This window comes from Salvia miltiorrhiza, chromosome 3 (assembly GCF_028751815.1).
Source record: "Salvia miltiorrhiza cultivar Shanhuang (shh) chromosome 3, IMPLAD_Smil_shh, whole genome shotgun sequence".
NCBI lineage: Eukaryota > Viridiplantae > Streptophyta > Magnoliopsida > Lamiales > Lamiaceae > Salvia > Salvia miltiorrhiza.
In genome coordinates, this window is record NC_080389.1 from 58,072,463 (window position 1) to 58,092,445 (window position 19,983).

Genomic DNA, 19,983 nt, shown 5'->3' on the forward strand with positions numbered 1-19,983 from the left:
GGGATAATTGCGTGAAAATACACAAACTTTGCCAAAAATTCATATTTGACGCGAAGTTAAGATTTTACATTTTAATACACCAACTTTCGTTGTTGTCCAAATTTGACACGACTTAATTCTTAAAAATTTAAAAAACAACCCATTTTTGTAAATAATTATACAAAGACCCACTTATGTTATTATTTGGGACATTTAAACCAAAACAAGATATTTCCTTATGATGTTTTCTTTTAATCTTTGATCCGCGCCTAAAATGGTTTAAAAGAAAACATCATAAGGAAATATCTTGTTTTGGTTTAAATGTCCCAAATTATAACATAAGTGGGTCTTTGTATAATTATTTACAAAAAGGGGTTGTTTTTTGAATTTTTAAGAATTAAGTTGTGTCAAATTTGGACAACAACGAAAATTGGTGTATTAAAATGTAAAATCCTAACTTCGCGTCAAATGTGAATTTTTGACAAAGTTTGTGTATTTAGATGCAATTTTCCTTTTTTATTACATAAATCTGCAGATTTAAACGTTCGTTGAATTTTCTATTTTTACGAGAATCGGGTAGTCAACAAAAAGTGAAAGACGGACAAATAATTGACTTCAACTACTTAATTGTTAGCATGTCTGAATAGATGTTACTGCAATTTAATTATATTTTGTGATCTCATTTCGATTATACTATTATTGTGGGTAAAAGTAATATTGTAGTACGTGTAAGCTTCCATATATTTTCTATAATATTTAGGTATTCTTAAAATGTAGGAGTAGTATATAATTTAAACTTGCTGAAATAACAAAGAAAAGAATAAAGTGTATATATATAAAATAAGAATCATTTTTTGTCCTTAGATCATCAAAATCTACGGTTGATTCATCATCCTATTGGATGAATTCATGGTTCTGAGTTCGAATTTCAAAGATAGCAAAAATTTATTTTTCGCAATTCATCATCCTGTTGAAAGAATTAACTTGGCTCGACATTTTCAATCCAAAAAAAAAGCTAGGCTCGATATTTATAGAATCGATGAATAAAGAAATTAATTAATTTTATAAATGATAGTAGTATAAGCTACTCAACTATATTGTCATCACATAGACATTTCGAAAGTATCAGCAGATATACTTCCTGAAGTTAGTACAATATCTATCATTGTACATTTGTACTTGTTCATGTTTGGAACAACACGATAGTTATCCTTATGGATTTTTAGCTGTTATTTCTAGAGTTATTTTTTGAATATGTATGGATTCGAATATCCAGGTCTTTTGATGTATTAATGGATCAATTTTACAGATAGACTCTTTCTTTATTAATCGAGTCCTATTCAAATGGAAAATCTTTCCAAGCTTTGATTATTTAAGAGTTATGAAGAGGACGATTTGCAGCTGCATGCCCATTTCATTGTTATGATACTAATATTGGAGATAATATTTTCGTGCTTATTTTCATATTATATAATGTGTGAGTGTGTGATCTAGTTAGTCGTTTTTTTTCATGTTGTTCTTAAGCGATTGGTTGGAATTGTGCTTTTTTGTTCATTGTTTCTTTCACCAGGCTGGTGGTGGAAGATGTTTTCGTATGGTTTAGGTGGTGAATGTGTTGTATTCACACATAGGGAATAAGTTATTGTCTTGCTCTCAATTGTGCAATGTTGGTGAGGTTTTGAGAAGATATAGATGCTAAGTAAGATCGAGTCTTATTATGTAAGTCTTTTGTATATCTTAACTTCATATAGTGGATCGTTTATCCTGAGCGAGGTTCGTAAACGCGTGAATCAAATATTTTTGTTCGATTCGGTATTCGATTCGAAATTTTGATATTCGTATTCAAAAATATTCGATTCGATTAGTATTCAAATTCAAATATGAAATTATGATATTCGATTCAATTCGATATTCGTAGATATCTAATTAAATATTTAAATCTTATTTTTATATGTGTGTGTGGATGAGCTAAAATAAATTATGAACTATTCTTCATCCTTAGATTATTAAATTTACGGTGGCTTCATCACTTTGTTGGATGAATTTAATTTTATATTCACAAATATTTAATTATATATATATATAAGAATTATAATATTATAAAAAATATAATATAATAATTATGGTATTATATAATAATTGACCATTTTAAAAAGAAAAAATGCAAAGAATAATATTATATATGCATTAAAATCATTCTTCACAATTTATAACTTCAAAATTTTAAATTTAAGTCATTCTTCCACCACAAGTCGCGCTTCTTCATTGCGATTGTAAACTAATCAAATAATCCGTATTCGATTCGATATCAAAGTTTTGATTTTCGTATTCGATAAATATTCGATTTGAAATATACATGTTCGATTCGATTCGGTTAGTATTCAAATACGAATACAAAATCATGGTATTCGACACTATTCGATTCATTTACTTACGTAGGTGTTTTTTCATTGAATTGGATAATTATTTTTGGCATATTGTTCTTTACTGTTTTAGTACCTATTATAATATTATATCTGCACACATACTTATTTTTGTTGTGTGCAAGAATTAATGTTTGGATTAGTGACAATTTTATAAGCCACTATAAGGCACCGTAAGAAGTGATTCTTTACTCGTATGTATTTCTCTTTCGAAAAACATGGGAAAATAAATATTTTCATTTTGGTACATTTATTGGTTTGTTCATCACTTCAAAGAAAAAGGGTTTGATGGGTGGAGTCATTTTCATGGTTGAAGTGCCTGGAATAAGTAATCTGGGTATTGACAAAATCAATTAGACATGTATTTAATTATGGAGCAGTCTTGTTGAAGGGGGTGACATATACAATGCAAATTATGCAATGATAAAAAAAAGTTTAAAGCCATTAAGTCGGGTAAATATTGTGGGGATAATTCCCCCAGTACATGTGATATTCATAGTCGCTATTTATGAATATGATGATGATCATGTACGTAATACCTTATTTTATAATCTATTTCTGGATATAAAGTTATGATATTTTGTCCATGTGAACATAAATTTTATATTTTATTTTAATAAATATAAAATTACGTACAATTGAATATTTAAGAATAAATGTATATTTGATCCTCCAATATTTATAGAATTGATTTATCATAAAATTTAATAATGAAAATAAGTGTTAATGATGGTGAAAATCAATAGTTGTCCACCCAACAGTATTTTAATAATATGTAGTCAATTTTTATTGTTTCTGATATAATTACTCCTTTGCGCTTTTTTATGTACAAAAAGCACGAGTTTTCTCTATTTTCCTCACTTTCGCTATTTCTTTATATCGAAAACCATGCTTCCTCCGTCGAGCTTCTATCTTTCTCTCTATCCATCTCAAATTTCACAAGTATGCCTCCGTCAACTCCCTCTTATCTAGATATACTTCCGTTCAAGCTCTAAGAGAATTATGACATACAATGCAAATCTAAGAAGATTTGGAACATAGAAACCATATGTGTCGAGATCTGTCATGTTAGGTGATCAATGCGGCCATTAGCACCACCCATAATTGGTGGTCAGGGTGTCTACATGAACTTCATTATCGCCCATCATTAGCACCACCGACAAGTATCCAGAACATGGATTCAATGACAATCCCCATTAGTATTCGTTAAAATCATTGTAGATTTAGTTATAGCATAAATATATTTAAATTTGCAAGATTTCGTTTTATTTTTGTAATGTTTGTAGTTGGATTTGTTTTAAAATGAAGAAGATGTATATTGTTTCAAATTAGTGTTATTATCTATTATTTTATACTTCTGTTGCGCAAGCACATTCCCTTTGGGTTTTCCTTGCAAATGTTTTAATGAGGCTCGGCCCTTAGTTTGCTTCTTGCTGTGCTTTCAAGGGTTCTAGGTTCCGTTTTTTTTTTCTTATTTTTTTTATAATATACAACCGCATTTCATCATCTATTGTGTAAGCACATGAGAAGATTAATGGTACGAATAGAAATGCATGTAACCACACTTGGCATTCCAGACTTTTTTGCACAAGAGTAGCAATTATACGCCTATCCTATAGGAATTGTTAGATGAGACTTGCTATTCATCGGCGAATTACTCCATCGGGATATCAGATGTGGAATAATTGCCCGCTCTTGTCTCTCAATGTCAGTGTCAGCCCATTGATGTTTTTTTCGCTCTCTACACACTTCACTGTAGAACATTACTTGGAAAGAAAATTGGACTTAACTTCATATCTTGTCTTACTCGCTCTGAAGCTGGGTGACAACGGTAAAGAAAAGTTTAAAAATGATGACACCGTTTTGTTTTGAGCCTACCCGAAGAGGGAACGCTAGAGAGAACAATACGAATCAATGATCATGTCGATTGTTGAAGTCTTGAATGAGAAAATGATGGATATTGGCGCACAGACTGTCTCATTGGGCATTAAAGCTACATTCGGAGATTTGGGTGAGGAGAAAAATTAAGGGGGAAGGACAAAGGAAAGATATTTCATTCGCACCATTCGTCACAAGGTCTGTTCTTGCCAATTGGTGGAATGAATGATACGAAATGCCATATTCGAACCATTAGTCTCAGTTGTTGTCGTGCCAAATATTGAGACAAATGGTATGAAATGATCTATTCACACCATTGAGGCTAATGTTCTTCGTGCGCTTGTGTTGGAATGAGTATGCTATCTTGTAATTCGTACCATTCATCCAAATATTTAGCACTAAAGACTGGGACGTATGGTGCAGATATGTTATTTGGCACCGTTTATGCAAAACGCTTGGCACGAGCAAGAATGGGACGAATGGGTGTGAATATGCTAGTTCGTACCATTCGTCTCAATATTTTACTCACCAAGTGTACGAATTGTACCATTATTCCATTTCATGACATTTGTGTCAAGGTTCATCACACCAATTGTTGAAACGAGTGGTAATAAGTGTGAAATGGTCTACTCGTGCCAACATTAGCTCGAAAGACCTTGGGGTGAATGTTGTGAACTAGTAATATATTTGTACCAAACGCTTAGCGTGAAAGAACTTGAGACGAATGGTTTGAATATATCGTTTCGTACCATTTATCCAAGCAAAATGGCAAATAAAAAATAATATATTTACAGATTGTTCTAACAAATCCAACTATAACTGATGAACAAAATTTGAATAAACATTCTATTCATTTTGCAAATTAACAATACAATTACAAATCAACGTCAAATCTTACAACTAACACAAAATAGAACTAAATCTCTAAACTAAATCTGCATTTTTCATCATTTTCCTTTACTTTTTTTGGACTGAAGAAATATGTCGAGCATGGGCGGTGGAGATGAACTTCCTCATCCCAATCTTGCGCAGTTGGCACAGATGGAATGAATTCTTCTTTGAATGCACACTTTTCGCGGTTTGGAACGAAATTGTGCTTTCATTACAAACATTCCTCGCATCATATCTCGGGGCGACTAACACGAATGGAACCATTACCACCAACCGTACCAGTCCTTGTCTCGACAGATCTTGGTACGAACAGGATGAACGAAGCTAATGGGTACGTTGGCTCCATTCATTTCTCCGTTTGATACGACATATCTTGGAATGGATGATACAGATATGTTCGTACCATTTCGTTCTAAATCTTCTCAGATCTCGATTTGCATCTCATAATTTTTGTAGATTTGAAAATTTTTGAACTATTGTAACTCTTTGAACTCATATTTCGTCGAATTTCTAGAAGGAGATGAGATGATGTCGACGGCGGCGACGAAGAAAATCAAAGATAAATGAGTTTGTCGGAGAGAAAGCAGCAAGAGAAAGATATAAATTTGTAGATATATACCTTAGAATGGTTGAGGCGCGGCGGCGAACTAGGGTTTCAGAAAGTGGGAATGCGAAAGTGAATGAAAGAGAGAGAGAGAGAGCGGTGTGCTTTTTGTACATAGAAAACGGGAGTATTTTCGTTAAGAACACTTAATTTTGACTACAAGTTATTGAAATTATGTTTGTGGATAATTATTTATTTTTATTACTTTAGAATGACTACCTTAGAAAACACCTCTAAAATAACTACATATCATAATTGAATAAGATAAATCCTAGTTAACAATTATAATATTAAATTAAAGTATATAAATTTGAAATTAAACAAAAGAAGGATAAAAAATTAAAAATATATAACACTAAGTGAAATATCTATACTGGATCTCATGTCCAAAAAAATCCCCCCTATTTCAAATAGTTCAAACAACTTTAACATAACTTTTAATTATTAATCCCATTTTGAACAATTACAAATGTACTATATTTATTATTGTCCCCAGGATATACAAGAATTGCATTAGATTCGAAAAAATTGCAGTAGATAGGTAGCCAAAAAAATCACCAAATGAGTTTGGTGTGTGGGTCCAAGAAAAAGGGACTATCATGAAACAAACCAGTTAGACCAACAAATTGATCGATTTTATTAAATTAAAATCCCTTACTAAAGCAAATTGGTGCATTATCAATAAAAAAAATTGTAACATGATTTGTAGTAAATAGCACCAAATCCATGAAATACTGCAGTTTTGCACCATTCGTGCTGTTCTGCACTATTGTTTGCCTAATCATGTCGCCTTCAGCCTTTTATTATTACATGAATTTAGTATATATTTTTTTACAACTTATTTTGTAAAAAAATTGTTAATGCGACTGCTTAACTATACTGTTACCATTCCAATAATCAAATGACCACAAAATAAATGAACATCTTTTCACTAACGTAGCATAAATAAAAATATAACATAAAACTGATTAACGGGAAAATTTGACAAAATGATGAATGCATTAATTAATGTTAACTATGATCATGAGTGATTTCACTTTAATTAATTCTAAACCAACATCTTGTAAAATTATTAATTAAGTATAGGAGGTTAAATTTAAAATGTGTTTCCATACATGAATATTGACTATGATTAAATATCTGTTAAGATAAACATTCATTTTATAAAATTGTATCGATAATAATCTTTCTTTTCGCAATAAATTTAATTCAATGTTGTTGACAAATACTTTACTTTATAATACACCCGTGTAGAATTAATATACTCGAATATGTCCAAGATCCAAATTAAAATTTGTTTAGCTAAGAATAATAAAATATGAAAATAAGTGAAATAAATGAAGGTCAAAACTAATTTACAATAGTTTTTATTCTAAGAACGTACATTAAAAGATCGATGTAAATAATTTTTTAAATGTGAGCAATATGGAGTATATAATGTATTTTTAATTTCATAAAACATGTGTATTGTAAATTTGTAACATTATGATTTTTTTCAAACAATAGTCATCAATGCTAAACTAAAACACTATATTTGTTGTTGTTGTTGTCTTTTTTTTTTTGGCAATTATTATTATTTAAGTCATCCAAAAAGGCCTAGTTCAAGTGAAAAAGTTGAGGCATCCAAAGATTTTTTTGTGAGAGATCTTGGGGTTTATAGTGATTCCGCCTGCTTTTTGATTATATATTAGATACCTCTTGTAATTCTAAAAATTAGTTATAAACTTAAAAAAAAAAAAAAGTCACATACAAAAAATATCGTCATTTTCATATTTTTCTCTTGTTGAATTTATTAAGTATAGGAGGTAAAAGAAAAAAAAAAGACATGAGTTTCCATGCTTGTGTTAAGATAAACATTTATTTAAGAAAATGTATTTATAATAATCTTTTTCTTTTTTTCGCAATACATTCGGTGCCATCTCGTTGACGAGGACTTTACTTCTGCACCAAATTTTATACAAATGGCAGTAATGTCTCGTCTCGGGGAATTAAGTGCATTTGATCAAAAAAAAAATCGAATGGTTCACATTAAAAGCTTAAAGCCAAATAGCCGTACGATCGATTTGTGGTTACCTCTTTTCCGAAAAAAAGTAGTAGTGCTTTTTTCGAAGCATAAATTATCACAAACATTATACTCCCTCCGTTCCAAACGAAATGTCATTCTTTTCGACACGGAGATTAAGAAATGTGTATAAAGTAAATAAAGTGGGTTGGTGGAAATTATTTAAATATTAAGTATAGAGAGAGAGTGTATTGTCAAAAAATGAAACATGACATTTCGTTTGGGACAGACAGCCCAAAAAGAAAAACAGGACATTTCGTTTGAGACGGAGGGAGTATTACGTTTAAATTTCAGGAGCATAATAAAGTACTAACTACAAAGAATCATGTATTCCCTTCGTTCCACGAATCTTGACACGTATTTGTTTTTGGACCGTCCCATGAATCTTGACACATTTTTAAATAAGATAATAATTAGTCCAAAAATAAGAGGTCTTAATTACATTCTCTCTCCTACTTTATCACTTTTATACTTTATTACCTACATACTTAAAACACTAATCTACAACTTCTTAATTTCGTGTCGAAACCAAACGTGTCAATATTCGTGGGACGAAGGGAGTATAACAAATACCCATGAAAAAGATACAATAATAATTACTATTTGTCAAAAGTATTATGAGAAGCAACATAAGAAGATATTACTATATGCCAAGAAACACCAACATAGTATATGCCAAAACCTTACTTTTACAAAAGCTACTTTAATCTTATTTAATTAGACAAAAGCAATTTGACCGGCTAGCTATGATGTGGCAAAAAAATTATAAAAGTTATGTATTTAATTTTTTATGTTTAAAATATAACATAGAATTTAGTTAATTTTAAAATAACACATTGTAGCTATTTTTATTTTTAAAAAAATTGCAAAAATAAATTACAATATATACAAAATAATAAAACTAGCAACATTCTATTTTTATTTTGACAAAAGATGCAAATATATACATTGAGTTTAGAGCTATTATGGCCACCCATATTAGGACCAAAATTGATTATAGGTAGGCTGAATTGTAGGGTGAAAATTGTGAAGAAATTGTTTATTAATTATTACTAACTTATATATGTATATAATACTGATACGGTCACCTATTCAATTGCACATAAAATCTCGTAACAGACAATGTTAGTAAGTAACGCCATACTGTAATACAGAATGTAACAGAAGTTGTAACAAACGAAACACCAAGAATGGAAACTCAGTTCGGTGATAGAGCACCTACGTCTAAAGGGCCTCGTCCAAGGAAAATGTTCCATTATAAGTTAAGTTACAGAAGAACTCACAATAAGACTCCAGTCTTACATAAGAACTTACAATAAAACTTTATAACTTTCGGAAATCTCACCTAATGGTGAAATATTGAAAGCTAAACAGCGACAAACCTTCTAGGTGTGAACTCTGGCGAACACCACCTAATTACACCCTTACAAAACAATACGTCAATAGCAAAGTAACTGAACCCCCATATTCTCGATCACAAGATCGCTCACAAACACAAAGAGCAATAACACAATTTCACACATAGAAACTCAATGTATGAACTAAACAAATCTCAAGAAATATTCTATGACTTAAGAGAATAATGATCTGGCCACACCACGAAAAAAATACTCTTATCAACTCAAAGGAATATTGAAGTAACAACTAGAACTCGTTCTTCTTTTTTCTTTATATAGATGAATCATGTTGGAGTCCTAAATTGATAAGAACTCGTCTAGGATAATAAACTCGATCAATATGTTAATTATCCTCCAAGAATAATAAGTCCATAGATTTGTTGATGATCAAATTCGTTGGCTATCAGTAATAGTGAAAGTATATCTGATATGTAATTTTACATGAATTAGGAGTCTTGTGCTTATCCATAAGTTTATCACCTGTTCAAAATTTATATCACCTCATATATGAGACACCGACATGTACAATCTACATAATGACAAACCAACAAAGAGTATCTATACTCTAACAAATACTAAGCTATCACTACAATAAAATATTCCAATAGTGACATGATTTTTGACAAATAGTGACACTTATAAATGCCACTAAATAAAATTGTGGCATGTTGAGTTGAGTAGCTATTATGCGTGTCACAAAAATAAAAACATGTTGCTAAATTTAATGATATTTGAAGGTGTAAATATTTTTGTGACATATAAAGACATGGCCCGAGGTCCTGAGTTCAAGTTCATCGTCGCTCGGTCTTTAAATTTTCTTTATTTACTTGTGTAATTTATCACAAAAAAGTGTAGTTATTTTTGTGGCATATGAAAATATAATTATTTTTTATGACATTATAGTATATTATAATTAGTTCTTTAATAAATATAATTTTATTCAATAGCGTAAATATCATCAAAACCCCTTAACTATACTAGCTTTATAAAAAATACCCTGAAAGTTTCAAAATGTTCTCTAAACCCTCAAACTATCAAGTTTTTTTTATCAAATATATCCTGCATCTATTTTCTGATCACCAGAAACGTGATATGGCTCGCCCGATGCCACAATATAATTTATATTCTATTTTTTTAAAATGACATGGAAAAAACGGCGTAGTTTCGAACCATATCATTTTAAAAATAAAAATCACTATGAAATTTAAAAACTCTTCTATCGTGTTTGAAATTCAAGCTAATAACTTAGAATTAAGAATAAACTCTTTCAATACATTGTTGTATTATTAGATAACACAGCCGATGAAGGCACCGGGAAGACCGAGGAAAGATGTGTCTATCTTAGGTTTTTCTTCACTACATGTTAAATTACATTGTGGCATTCAGCGAGCCACTTCACGTTTCTGGTGACCAAAAAATAGATGTAGGATATATTTGATAAAAACCTGATAATTTGAGGGTTTAGAGAATATTTCGAAAGTTTCAGGGTATTTTTGATAAAGCGGATATAATTCAAGGATTTTCATGATATTTACCCTTATGAATAATATAATAATATAATTATATTTATATGTGTGTTAATTTGTGTGACACACTAGCGTGTGTTTGTGTGTGTGTGTGTGTGTGACAGCGTGAGAGAGAGAGAGAGAGAGCAAAAATATATTATGACACTTATGTGTAACAAAAATATTTTGTGATGGTTTTAGATGTCACAAAATTTATTATATCGATAGATATCAAATTTTTTTATTTTTTATTTTGACTCAATAGATGTCACAAAATTTGTTACACTTTTAAATGTAATAAAATTTACTTATATTTTTATGTGTAACTAAAGTATATAGATACATATGTGAGTATAGCTAAATTTTATTACAATAAAAGATGTAATAAATTTCATGACATATTTCTTAATGTCACTAAAATTATGTCACTGCTAAATAATTTTGTTGTTGTGAGCTAGTTGAATCAAAAAAATTTGTACGTTGTTTTATAAAGGGTTAATTGCAATAAAATACACGAACTATAGTCACTTTTTCATTCTGCACACGAACTTTGAAACTTACATTTTTAGTCATGAACTTTGCATTTGTTCCAATTTTTCCATAAAATTAAAATCCGGCGGCCGGAAAGCTAACGTGTCTTTAAACATGACACGCGTATGTAACATTTTCATTAATTAAAATGACGTGGCACGAAAACAATGTCGTTTTAATACTGGTCTGTCGCTCCTTGCTTTGCCGCCTCCATCTCCGGCGAGGCAGCCACGCCGCGGCGCTTCGCCTCACCCCTCGCCCTAAATTGAAAACCCTAGCTCCCTCAATCCCAATTCCAACAACAGCCACCCGGCGAAAATCGTCGGTGCCGCCGTCCCTTCGACACCTCCCTCTCGCTTGACTCTCTTCCATCGCCGCGCACGATCGCGGACCGTCGCTGCACATGCAGCGCCGGTCACCGGCGCCGCCACCTCTCCAGCCTGGCGCCATCCTCTCTCCCTCTCTATTCTGACCCTCTACCCAACAAACCCTCAAATTGAAAACCCTAGTTCCATCAATTTCACAGCCCTCTCTCCCAATTCCAACAACATCCACCCGACGAAAATCGTCGGCGTCGCCGCCCCTTCGACACCTCCATCTCGCCTGACTCTCCTCCACCTAAAGCCCCAAATCGAAAATCTTTCCCCCTCAAACACCACCAGTCGCCTCTTTTCCTCACGTTGAACCGTACAACAACAGCACCAGTCGACTCTCCTCAAACACCGGCAGTCGCCTCTTCTCCTCTCCCTTGCCCGACGACAGCAGTAGTAACAGACACCACCGCCGCCCATCAACAACCTCCACCTTATTTTTTCAACCATTTTTGGAGCAAAACAATGTCATTTTACACTTATAAAAACGACGTCGTTTAATTTTTCGGACGGCGGTTTAAATGGCACACTTCCGGCTGAGATATAGGAGCCACATCATCATCAAATTGGGGGTAAATTAATTTTATGGAAAAATTGAAACAAATGCAAAGTTCATGATTAAAAATGAAAGTTTCAAAGTCGGTATACAGAATGAAAAAGTGACTATAGTTCGTGTATTATCATGCAATTAACCCTTTTATAAATACACATTTAAATCACACCCCACACACTACATCTTGGAGTAAATTCTTTATTTGAATCGTAATCATATTGCACAGTATCTGATTTAAATATAAAAAATACTTCTAATTGAATTTGTCGTTATATATAAAATTATCAATTCGACAGTCAATGAACATTTGTCTTTTTTTTTGGTATAACTATTTAGAAGAATAAAATTACAGTTTAAAATTATGTTAATTTATTAATAAAAATTTATTATCCAAAAATGAAATAGACCAAATTAAATTAGATGACTTAGAAAAAAAAATTAGATGATGTAGAAAAGAATACATGCCAAAATAAGATGAAAAGAACATTTGCATTTATAGTCAACTTCGAAATAAATTGTTTGCACGTGTATTTTGTGTTAATAATACGCTTGAAAATGATTGCTGATGTTGTCTTTGAGTCACTTCAATTTTATACACTTTATATTTATATTGGCTTTATTATTCTTTTCATCCACAAAAACATTTATCACATTATAAAATGACATAAACTTTAATAAAATATGAGTAAAATTATGGGTGAGGTAAGAATCACATTTTAAATGTGAATTAAATTGTATAAGTTCTACTATTATAAATGAAAGTGACAAATTTTTTGTAAAAGGAAAAAAAATTGTTTTAAATTTGTCGTAGACTTAAGAAATAAAAAATAATGTGTCTCATTATTGTTAGATAAAAATCTTGACAATAAATTTATTTTTACGAATTGGTACAACTCAATTAATCACGGTCATTACAATTTACTTAACGTGTGACCTTAAAAGCAAAATATTCTTGTCAATCACACCTTGTTCAAGTAACAAAGTTGATATAGAAAATAGAAAAAGTTTCTATTTTCTAAAAGATCATTAGTGCAAATCCCACTATTAAATTGTATTATTTCTTAATGATACATCTCAATTGCCAAAAGATAACGCCAAATTTATTTTATTTCACCAAAACTCTATTTCAAGATTTACAAATGGGTAATTTTCTTACCATGATTAAAGTAATAAAGTTAAAGAATGATTGTAAATCCTCCAAATGCAAAAATACTTACAAAATTACGCATATCAAGACTTTGCAGTACAAAAGGTTAGCATTAAGTTTTAGAAATTAGTAAATGATACTGTTGTGTTTCCTACAAATCTACTTGTATTATAATTAAAAATCTACGAACATGAGTTACACGTCAACTTGAAAATTTTGGAACAACATGAATTTTAAATGAACCTACTAACCCTTACCAAATTTAAATGAAATATGAGTTACGCCGATCCAAATATACCTATATAACATAGAAACTTTTTTTGATGCGTAAATAAATTTCACATAATACAGGTAATACAAATGTCTTTATTTCCCAAAAATGAAAAAGAAAAATAACTTTAACAAAATAATCCATGCAACCATAATCAAGCTTTCTTCATTTGGCAATAATAGTGTCACACCAAAAAATTGTCTTCACAAACCCAAAGAAGTAGGAGAAACACATCCACAAAACTTCTGCCCTTAAACTCTTCAACAAAAGAAATAATGAATGATTAGCAGAACTTACTTATTTCTGCTAAAGAAACTAAATGTTTCTGTATGTGACATAAACTCACACGTCGTTGTAACGTTCAATATCTGTCTGCAGTTGTAGTCGGAATGTAAAAATTTCTTCGTGCCACGAACAAAGCGAAGTCCTCAAAAGACTGAAACCACCTCTTATTGTGCATGAAGCAGCATCAAAATTGTATGCAATCTAGCCAGACTGGAACATAAGAAAAACTTATTGGAACTAACTCTTTGAGCCCTGCCACATAGTTAAAGAGAGCCAATTGTAACAGACGAAGAGAAGTCACTCGAATGAGATCTCAAGAGACGCTTCAAGATATCCAAAATATAGTTTTTTAGATAATGATGGTGGAGATCTTCATATTGTCGAATCATTCACAAGGACTATATGTTCAATAATGTCCAACTCAATGAATTATTCAGATCAGGGGATGCAAATCTTATATATTATCACACAAAACCGGTAAATTTTTGTAGTTTTCAAGAAGGTAATGGTTGTCCCTTCATAAATCTAAAATGCATAATACAGCAGTCCAAAATAATTTCCATCCATTTTATTTTAAGAAAACTATGCAAGTTAAAAAGAGTGCGATGCAGCAGCATAAGATATGCGAGATCCCAGGCATCAGAAAACATACCCATAATAGCTATCATCCGCTTCAAAAAATTTGAGATGATCACATTTCACGTTTAACAGAAGCACCGACAAATCATTAGCAGATTGATCCTCCAGCAGCTTTAGAACAGAAAATAACAGTTTGAGTATTTCCAGAGATAAATTGCCGCATTGATTTGACAGCATCAAGGTAAGTGCCTCCAAAAGGGACTTCTAGTCCATCAATAACCTGTAATTACAAAAGTAACTAGGTAAAATAAACCTGTGTTTGTGTTAATTATTAATCAGAAGCAAAAACAACTCAAATAGAGGGCTACTGGCCTAAATGAATTAAGTAACACTTGAAATGCAAGAAAATGCAATGCAAACAAGAGTTCCAGTTGCAACACGAGCCATAAGCTCCAAAGAAAAGTAATAATAGTCAAGAAGAATCTCGAGTAGGTTTATGTTGAGAAAGAAAAGCTTGCCTAATATCAAATATCAAATTAACAGTAATTGCCTAATTGGGATTGACACATAAAAGAAACAAATATCTGAATGTTTCTATCAATGGTCTTTCCCTGAAGAGATTAACCAATCTTTAACTTTATTACTGAAGAAAAAATGACTAAGCAGGCATATGGAAAACATGACGTCAGAAAGGAAAATATTAATTTGATAATAAGCTGGCAAACATCCAGAAATGAGATGGCTGATTGAATTCTACCATTAAGGATAAATCCGATACGTTGACAGCCTTCAAGGACAAAAGCTCCAGGAGCCTCTCTGGGGTGGAGATTATAAACTCGGGCTCAGAAGTCTTTAAACTGCCATGGGCAAACATTATATTGCAACCGAAAGACTAGTTTAGAAGGATTAAACATGGTCAATGGCAAAGTTGATAACATTGCTGGGGTGCTAACCTTTGAATTTGGAGATCTATGGAAATACCAGAATGCAAAAACAATGTACATACACCAAGAGCTTCCAAAGGCTTGCAGACCTCAAGTACCTGACCATACCCGATGAGATAAAATATAGTAATAATTAGATTATGCTTTTAATTAAGTCAATGGAGGTAATAACATAATGCTAGTTGCCACATAAATACAATGTCTTTAACCATTATTTAGCATAAACGGGGGAGGCATGTCAAGAAGAATCAACAACCTTGCAAGCTATGTCTTGAGACGGCACAAGATATAAAAGAAAAGGGCAATTTAACGATACACCCTCTTTCTCCTTCATTGAGATGGAATCAGTGGCAGTTGATGTTATCCAAGCAATCTTCTCAATCTTGGAATAAACTCCATCCGTATCCAATACATCATTTCCATTGTTGTAACAACTCCAAAACTCATACCCCCAAGAATTAGTGAAAAAAGGTCTGCCTTCTTCAGGACTAAGCTCCAGAGCATTCTGAATTGAGTTAAGGCACTGAATCAAGAATTTTGACGGGCATCCATCATCGCTGTCAGCATCAAGTTCTTCCCAAGAATGATTGGAGTCGTCCCATCTGATAATCCGCCATGTTGGCTTCCCTACATCAATTGCAATCTCTTGTCCAATGATACCAACAGACCTAACCAATTCTGCCATTCCATTCTCCAAATTCTCAGGCTCCATACTCTCCTTTTTTCGACTACCTGAACGCACAGCATTGTCGTTGTGACAGCCCTTCCATAAACTACCAACTTTGGTTTCCACCGTATTCATACTTTCTGTAGAACTTATCTTCCTCTTTGTATCAATCACCTAAGATTAATCACAACAATCCCAACCAAAAAAATCAACAAAAAGTTACAATGTAAACTACACAACAGCATTGCAGCTAAAAAACAATCACCCTATGATTCATCAATCATCATCAATCAAATCAGTAATGTCACACCTAAAGATTTCTTGGCAGGTAGCATCAATTCCTCAAAGAATCATTCCTATGAACATATCACTCATGATTCAAGAAAAATCAACTGATCGAAACACCTCATCACAGTACAGACAATTAAAAAGAGAATCTTGATTCCTCGATACAGCCCACAAAAACCATACGATGAGAACAGGAGACATAAATCATCAAGCCCATTTCAAAAGAAAAAGAAAAAGCTCAAATTTTTAGTTTTGGCCATTGATGGCGGAGAATAGCGAACTAAGAAACGACCTGACAGAGACGACGGTGATTGGATTGGGTGCGGCTCTCGGCGGGTATACTGGAAGCGGCCTCCGATGAGGAATTCGGTTATTGGACTTAAAATTTGATAGTTTTGGCCATTGATGGCGGAGAATAGCTGAAGCAGAGCGGTTGATGAAGGCGGTTTCAAGAGTGAAGAGTGGTAAAAGAGGAGTTCGTGTTATGAGCCTTATATAGTGTTGGCGGCTTAGTGGGAAGAAGTTGTGGGTGGCGTGGGCAATTTGGTAATTTCAACTGAGATTTCGTAGGTTGGGTGGGCTTGGACTTTGGGCAACTGGGCCTAGGGGTGGAAATTTTCTCGGATTTCTGTTTCAACTTTCAACTCAACCAACAAGTATTATTCTCTTCATAACTTCGATTTAATTGCCTTTAAATCACAAATATTCATGCGACACGCTCAAAAAAATTTCCACGAGTGTAGGCACGAGATTTTGTCAATGTTTATTTTTATTAACTGGATGTTTTTATTTAATTTTGAAATTTTATGAAATCAAGATTAAATAAGATATATTGTCAATAAAGATTTTGAAGGCACAATAATTTTGAATAAAAATAAATATATTTTTATAGATTTGATATCTTTATTTAGTTTTGTAGTTTCGTGAATTCTAGTTAGTTTCGTGAACTAATACTATATTTTTATCGATTTGACATCTTTATTTATTGATTTGATATGTTGATGTATTCTGCATTTGAATTTTGAGATTAAAAAAAAAATCAAGAATCAATAAAATCGCTTCATCTTAGCCGCCCAATATCATGCACGTCCAAGCCTTAAGCCCGATCTTTCCTACAATTATATATCGAGGTTTTTATATAGTTCTAAAATCAGTATCAAAATCATAATTGGAAATCTGAAGAGTTGAGATATAATTTTTTTTACTGCAAAATTCTCTTCACTATTCAAAGTTTCCCAAAAGAATTAGATGATCAAATATAGATAGCGAATCTATATATATATATATATATATATATATATATATATATTATATATATATTAAAGCAAAATAAATTCAATCCTATGTGGCGCTGTATAATTACTCCAATATAATTTTCCTCAATTCTCATTCATTCTTAATTTTTTCTAAATTTTTAATCAATTTCCATATCGAAAAAATATTTATGCTTGCATTTTATTTTATTATGTAATATTAGTTTAAGTTTATCACTTCATACTCATAAATTAATATGTATATATAGATTAGAATTTTTATCCTACTATAATTTTTATAATAATAACATATTAGCAAACATAATTACTAAAATAAGATGAGAATAAAATAATTGAGTGTCACTAAGATCAACACTACAAGAACTCAACATATAAAAGTATTCCATTAATTACGATAGTGTTCATTCTAATTTGAGGTGTTTGACTTATAGGCTTATTTTAGAAATCTAATAAGCTCCACCATTTAATCTTATTTAATAAGAAGTTTCAAAATTTATAAAATTTAAAGTTATAAAAGTTTATAAATTGTCACAATATTTTGATAATTGAATTTATACTCTAGATAGCGAATGGTATATGTTGGAAATTATCACAAAATATAGTAAAGTTATTTTTATAAATTAACTGTTGCTCATAAAATCATTTAAAAAAATGTTGTTGTAAAAATTCTTGGTTTCGAGGATGTCAAAATCAAAATCTTCAATTCTCTAATCAATCTCTACTTCTAATCAAACTCCACTCACCTACTAAAAAAATTATAAAAACAAATTGTTATTTTATTGTTTCATCTTATCATGAATTTAAATATATTTTGTGTTTTTCAATTGTTATTTAATTGTTATGAGTTTAAGTTGAGAATGGATTAAAATTACTTTTTAAATTGGGTTTGACACAGGTAAAAATATATAAATGTTAAATGAGTGTATAGATTGTATAGCTTTTATTATTTGTACTATCTATAAATGTTTAAGTTGAGAATGGATTAAAATTACTTTTTTAATCGGGTTTGACACGGGTAAAAATATATAAATGTTAAATGAGTATATAGATTGTATAGCTTTTATTATTGAGTAAAATTTTGAAGTAGCCAAAATGAAGCATAAAACACAATTTATGGCCACGCATTGAAAAAACATAAAATTTGGCCATTTTTATTGATTTGGACGTTTTTACCCTTAATGGGGCGGACCGAGTAGGATTAGGCACGCGGGTCGCGTGCCGGGTCGGGTTAGGCACTTATGGCACTATTAGTGCCATAAGTGCCAAGATTCTACTTTGGTTTTATTTTGGATTTTCGTTGGCACTTATGACACTAATAGTGCCAAAAGTGCCAACGGAAATCCAAAATAAAACCAAGTAAAATGGTCCTTTTGGAACTTATGGCACTAATAGTGCCATAAGTGCCATACGTGCAACAGAAACAACAGTAATAGAATCAAAAAATCATAAATGGATAATCTAAACCCTAAATGGATAATCTAAACTCTAAATCGAACATAAACCCTAAATGGAACATCTAAACCATACGGGGAAGTGTTTAAAATGGTTCTTTTGGCATAAGTGCCAACGAAAATCCAAAATAAAACCAAGTAATAAAATGATGCGTATGGCACTTATGGCACTATTAGTGTCATACGCGCAGTGGGCGATGACTTTTCCCCGCGAGCGCGCAACTCACCCATAAGCTTCCAGCGGCCACGCAATCATCCAGCGGTCGCGCAATCACCCCAGCGGCCGAGTAAAAAGGGCAAATTAGGCACACCACCTAATTAATGGCCATATTTTGATGTTTTAAGATTATGGGCCAAAAATTGATTTTCAATCTTCATTATGGCCATTTGACTACATTGTTTCTTTATTATTTGTACTATCTATTATTAACACGCACATATACATGTTCATGAATCCACGTTTATTTTTTCGGGTGACTTCACTAATGGTAAAATCTAAATAAAAGATTATATACATGCTTATGTGAAATTTTCTATATTGATAATATTTTACTATTTACTATTTATTGTAAATGATTATTTTGAAATGTTCCAGAGTGTTAGTTGAGATGGATAATTAATTATCGTAACAATTTATATTGATGATTTAGATATTCGATAAATTTAAATATAGTCAAGTAATTGCGAATATTAGTATTATAAATTTAAAATGAGAAAGAGTAGTGATTTTTTTTTACTTAGATATTTAAAAGTTAAAATTATTATTAATAAAATTTATATATAATAATTAATTTCCGTCGAATTTCGACGCACAACAAACTAGTTAGATTATCAAATACAGATAACAATTTGCACACACATTTTATCATAAATATTCAATATT

The 19,983-nt window shown here is 31.5% G+C and overlaps 1 protein-coding gene across 2 annotated transcripts; it reads right to left on the minus strand.

The window, feature by feature from the left end:
- Positions 1-13,755: 13,755 nt before the first annotated feature.
- On the minus strand, positions 13,756-16,863 carry LOC131014755 (uncharacterized). 2 transcript variants are annotated; one of them, XM_057942841.1, is made up of 6 exons: positions 16,668-16,863; positions 15,677-16,261; positions 15,430-15,518; positions 15,234-15,333; positions 14,550-14,756; positions 13,756-14,149 (listed from the first exon to the last, which is right to left on the minus strand). In XM_057942841.1, the coding sequence occupies exons 2-5, from the start codon at positions 16,220-16,222 to the stop codon at positions 14,625-14,627; spliced, it is 867 nt and encodes a 288-aa protein (XP_057798824.1). In that variant the 5' UTR covers positions 16,223-16,261; positions 16,668-16,863; the 3' UTR covers positions 13,756-14,149; positions 14,550-14,624. The 2 variants fall into 2 exon arrangements, with proteins under 2 accessions (XP_057798824.1, XP_057798825.1); XM_057942842.1 differs by having other exon boundaries at positions 13,756-14,107; positions 16,668-16,852.
- Positions 16,864-19,983: the final 3,120 nt, after the last annotated feature.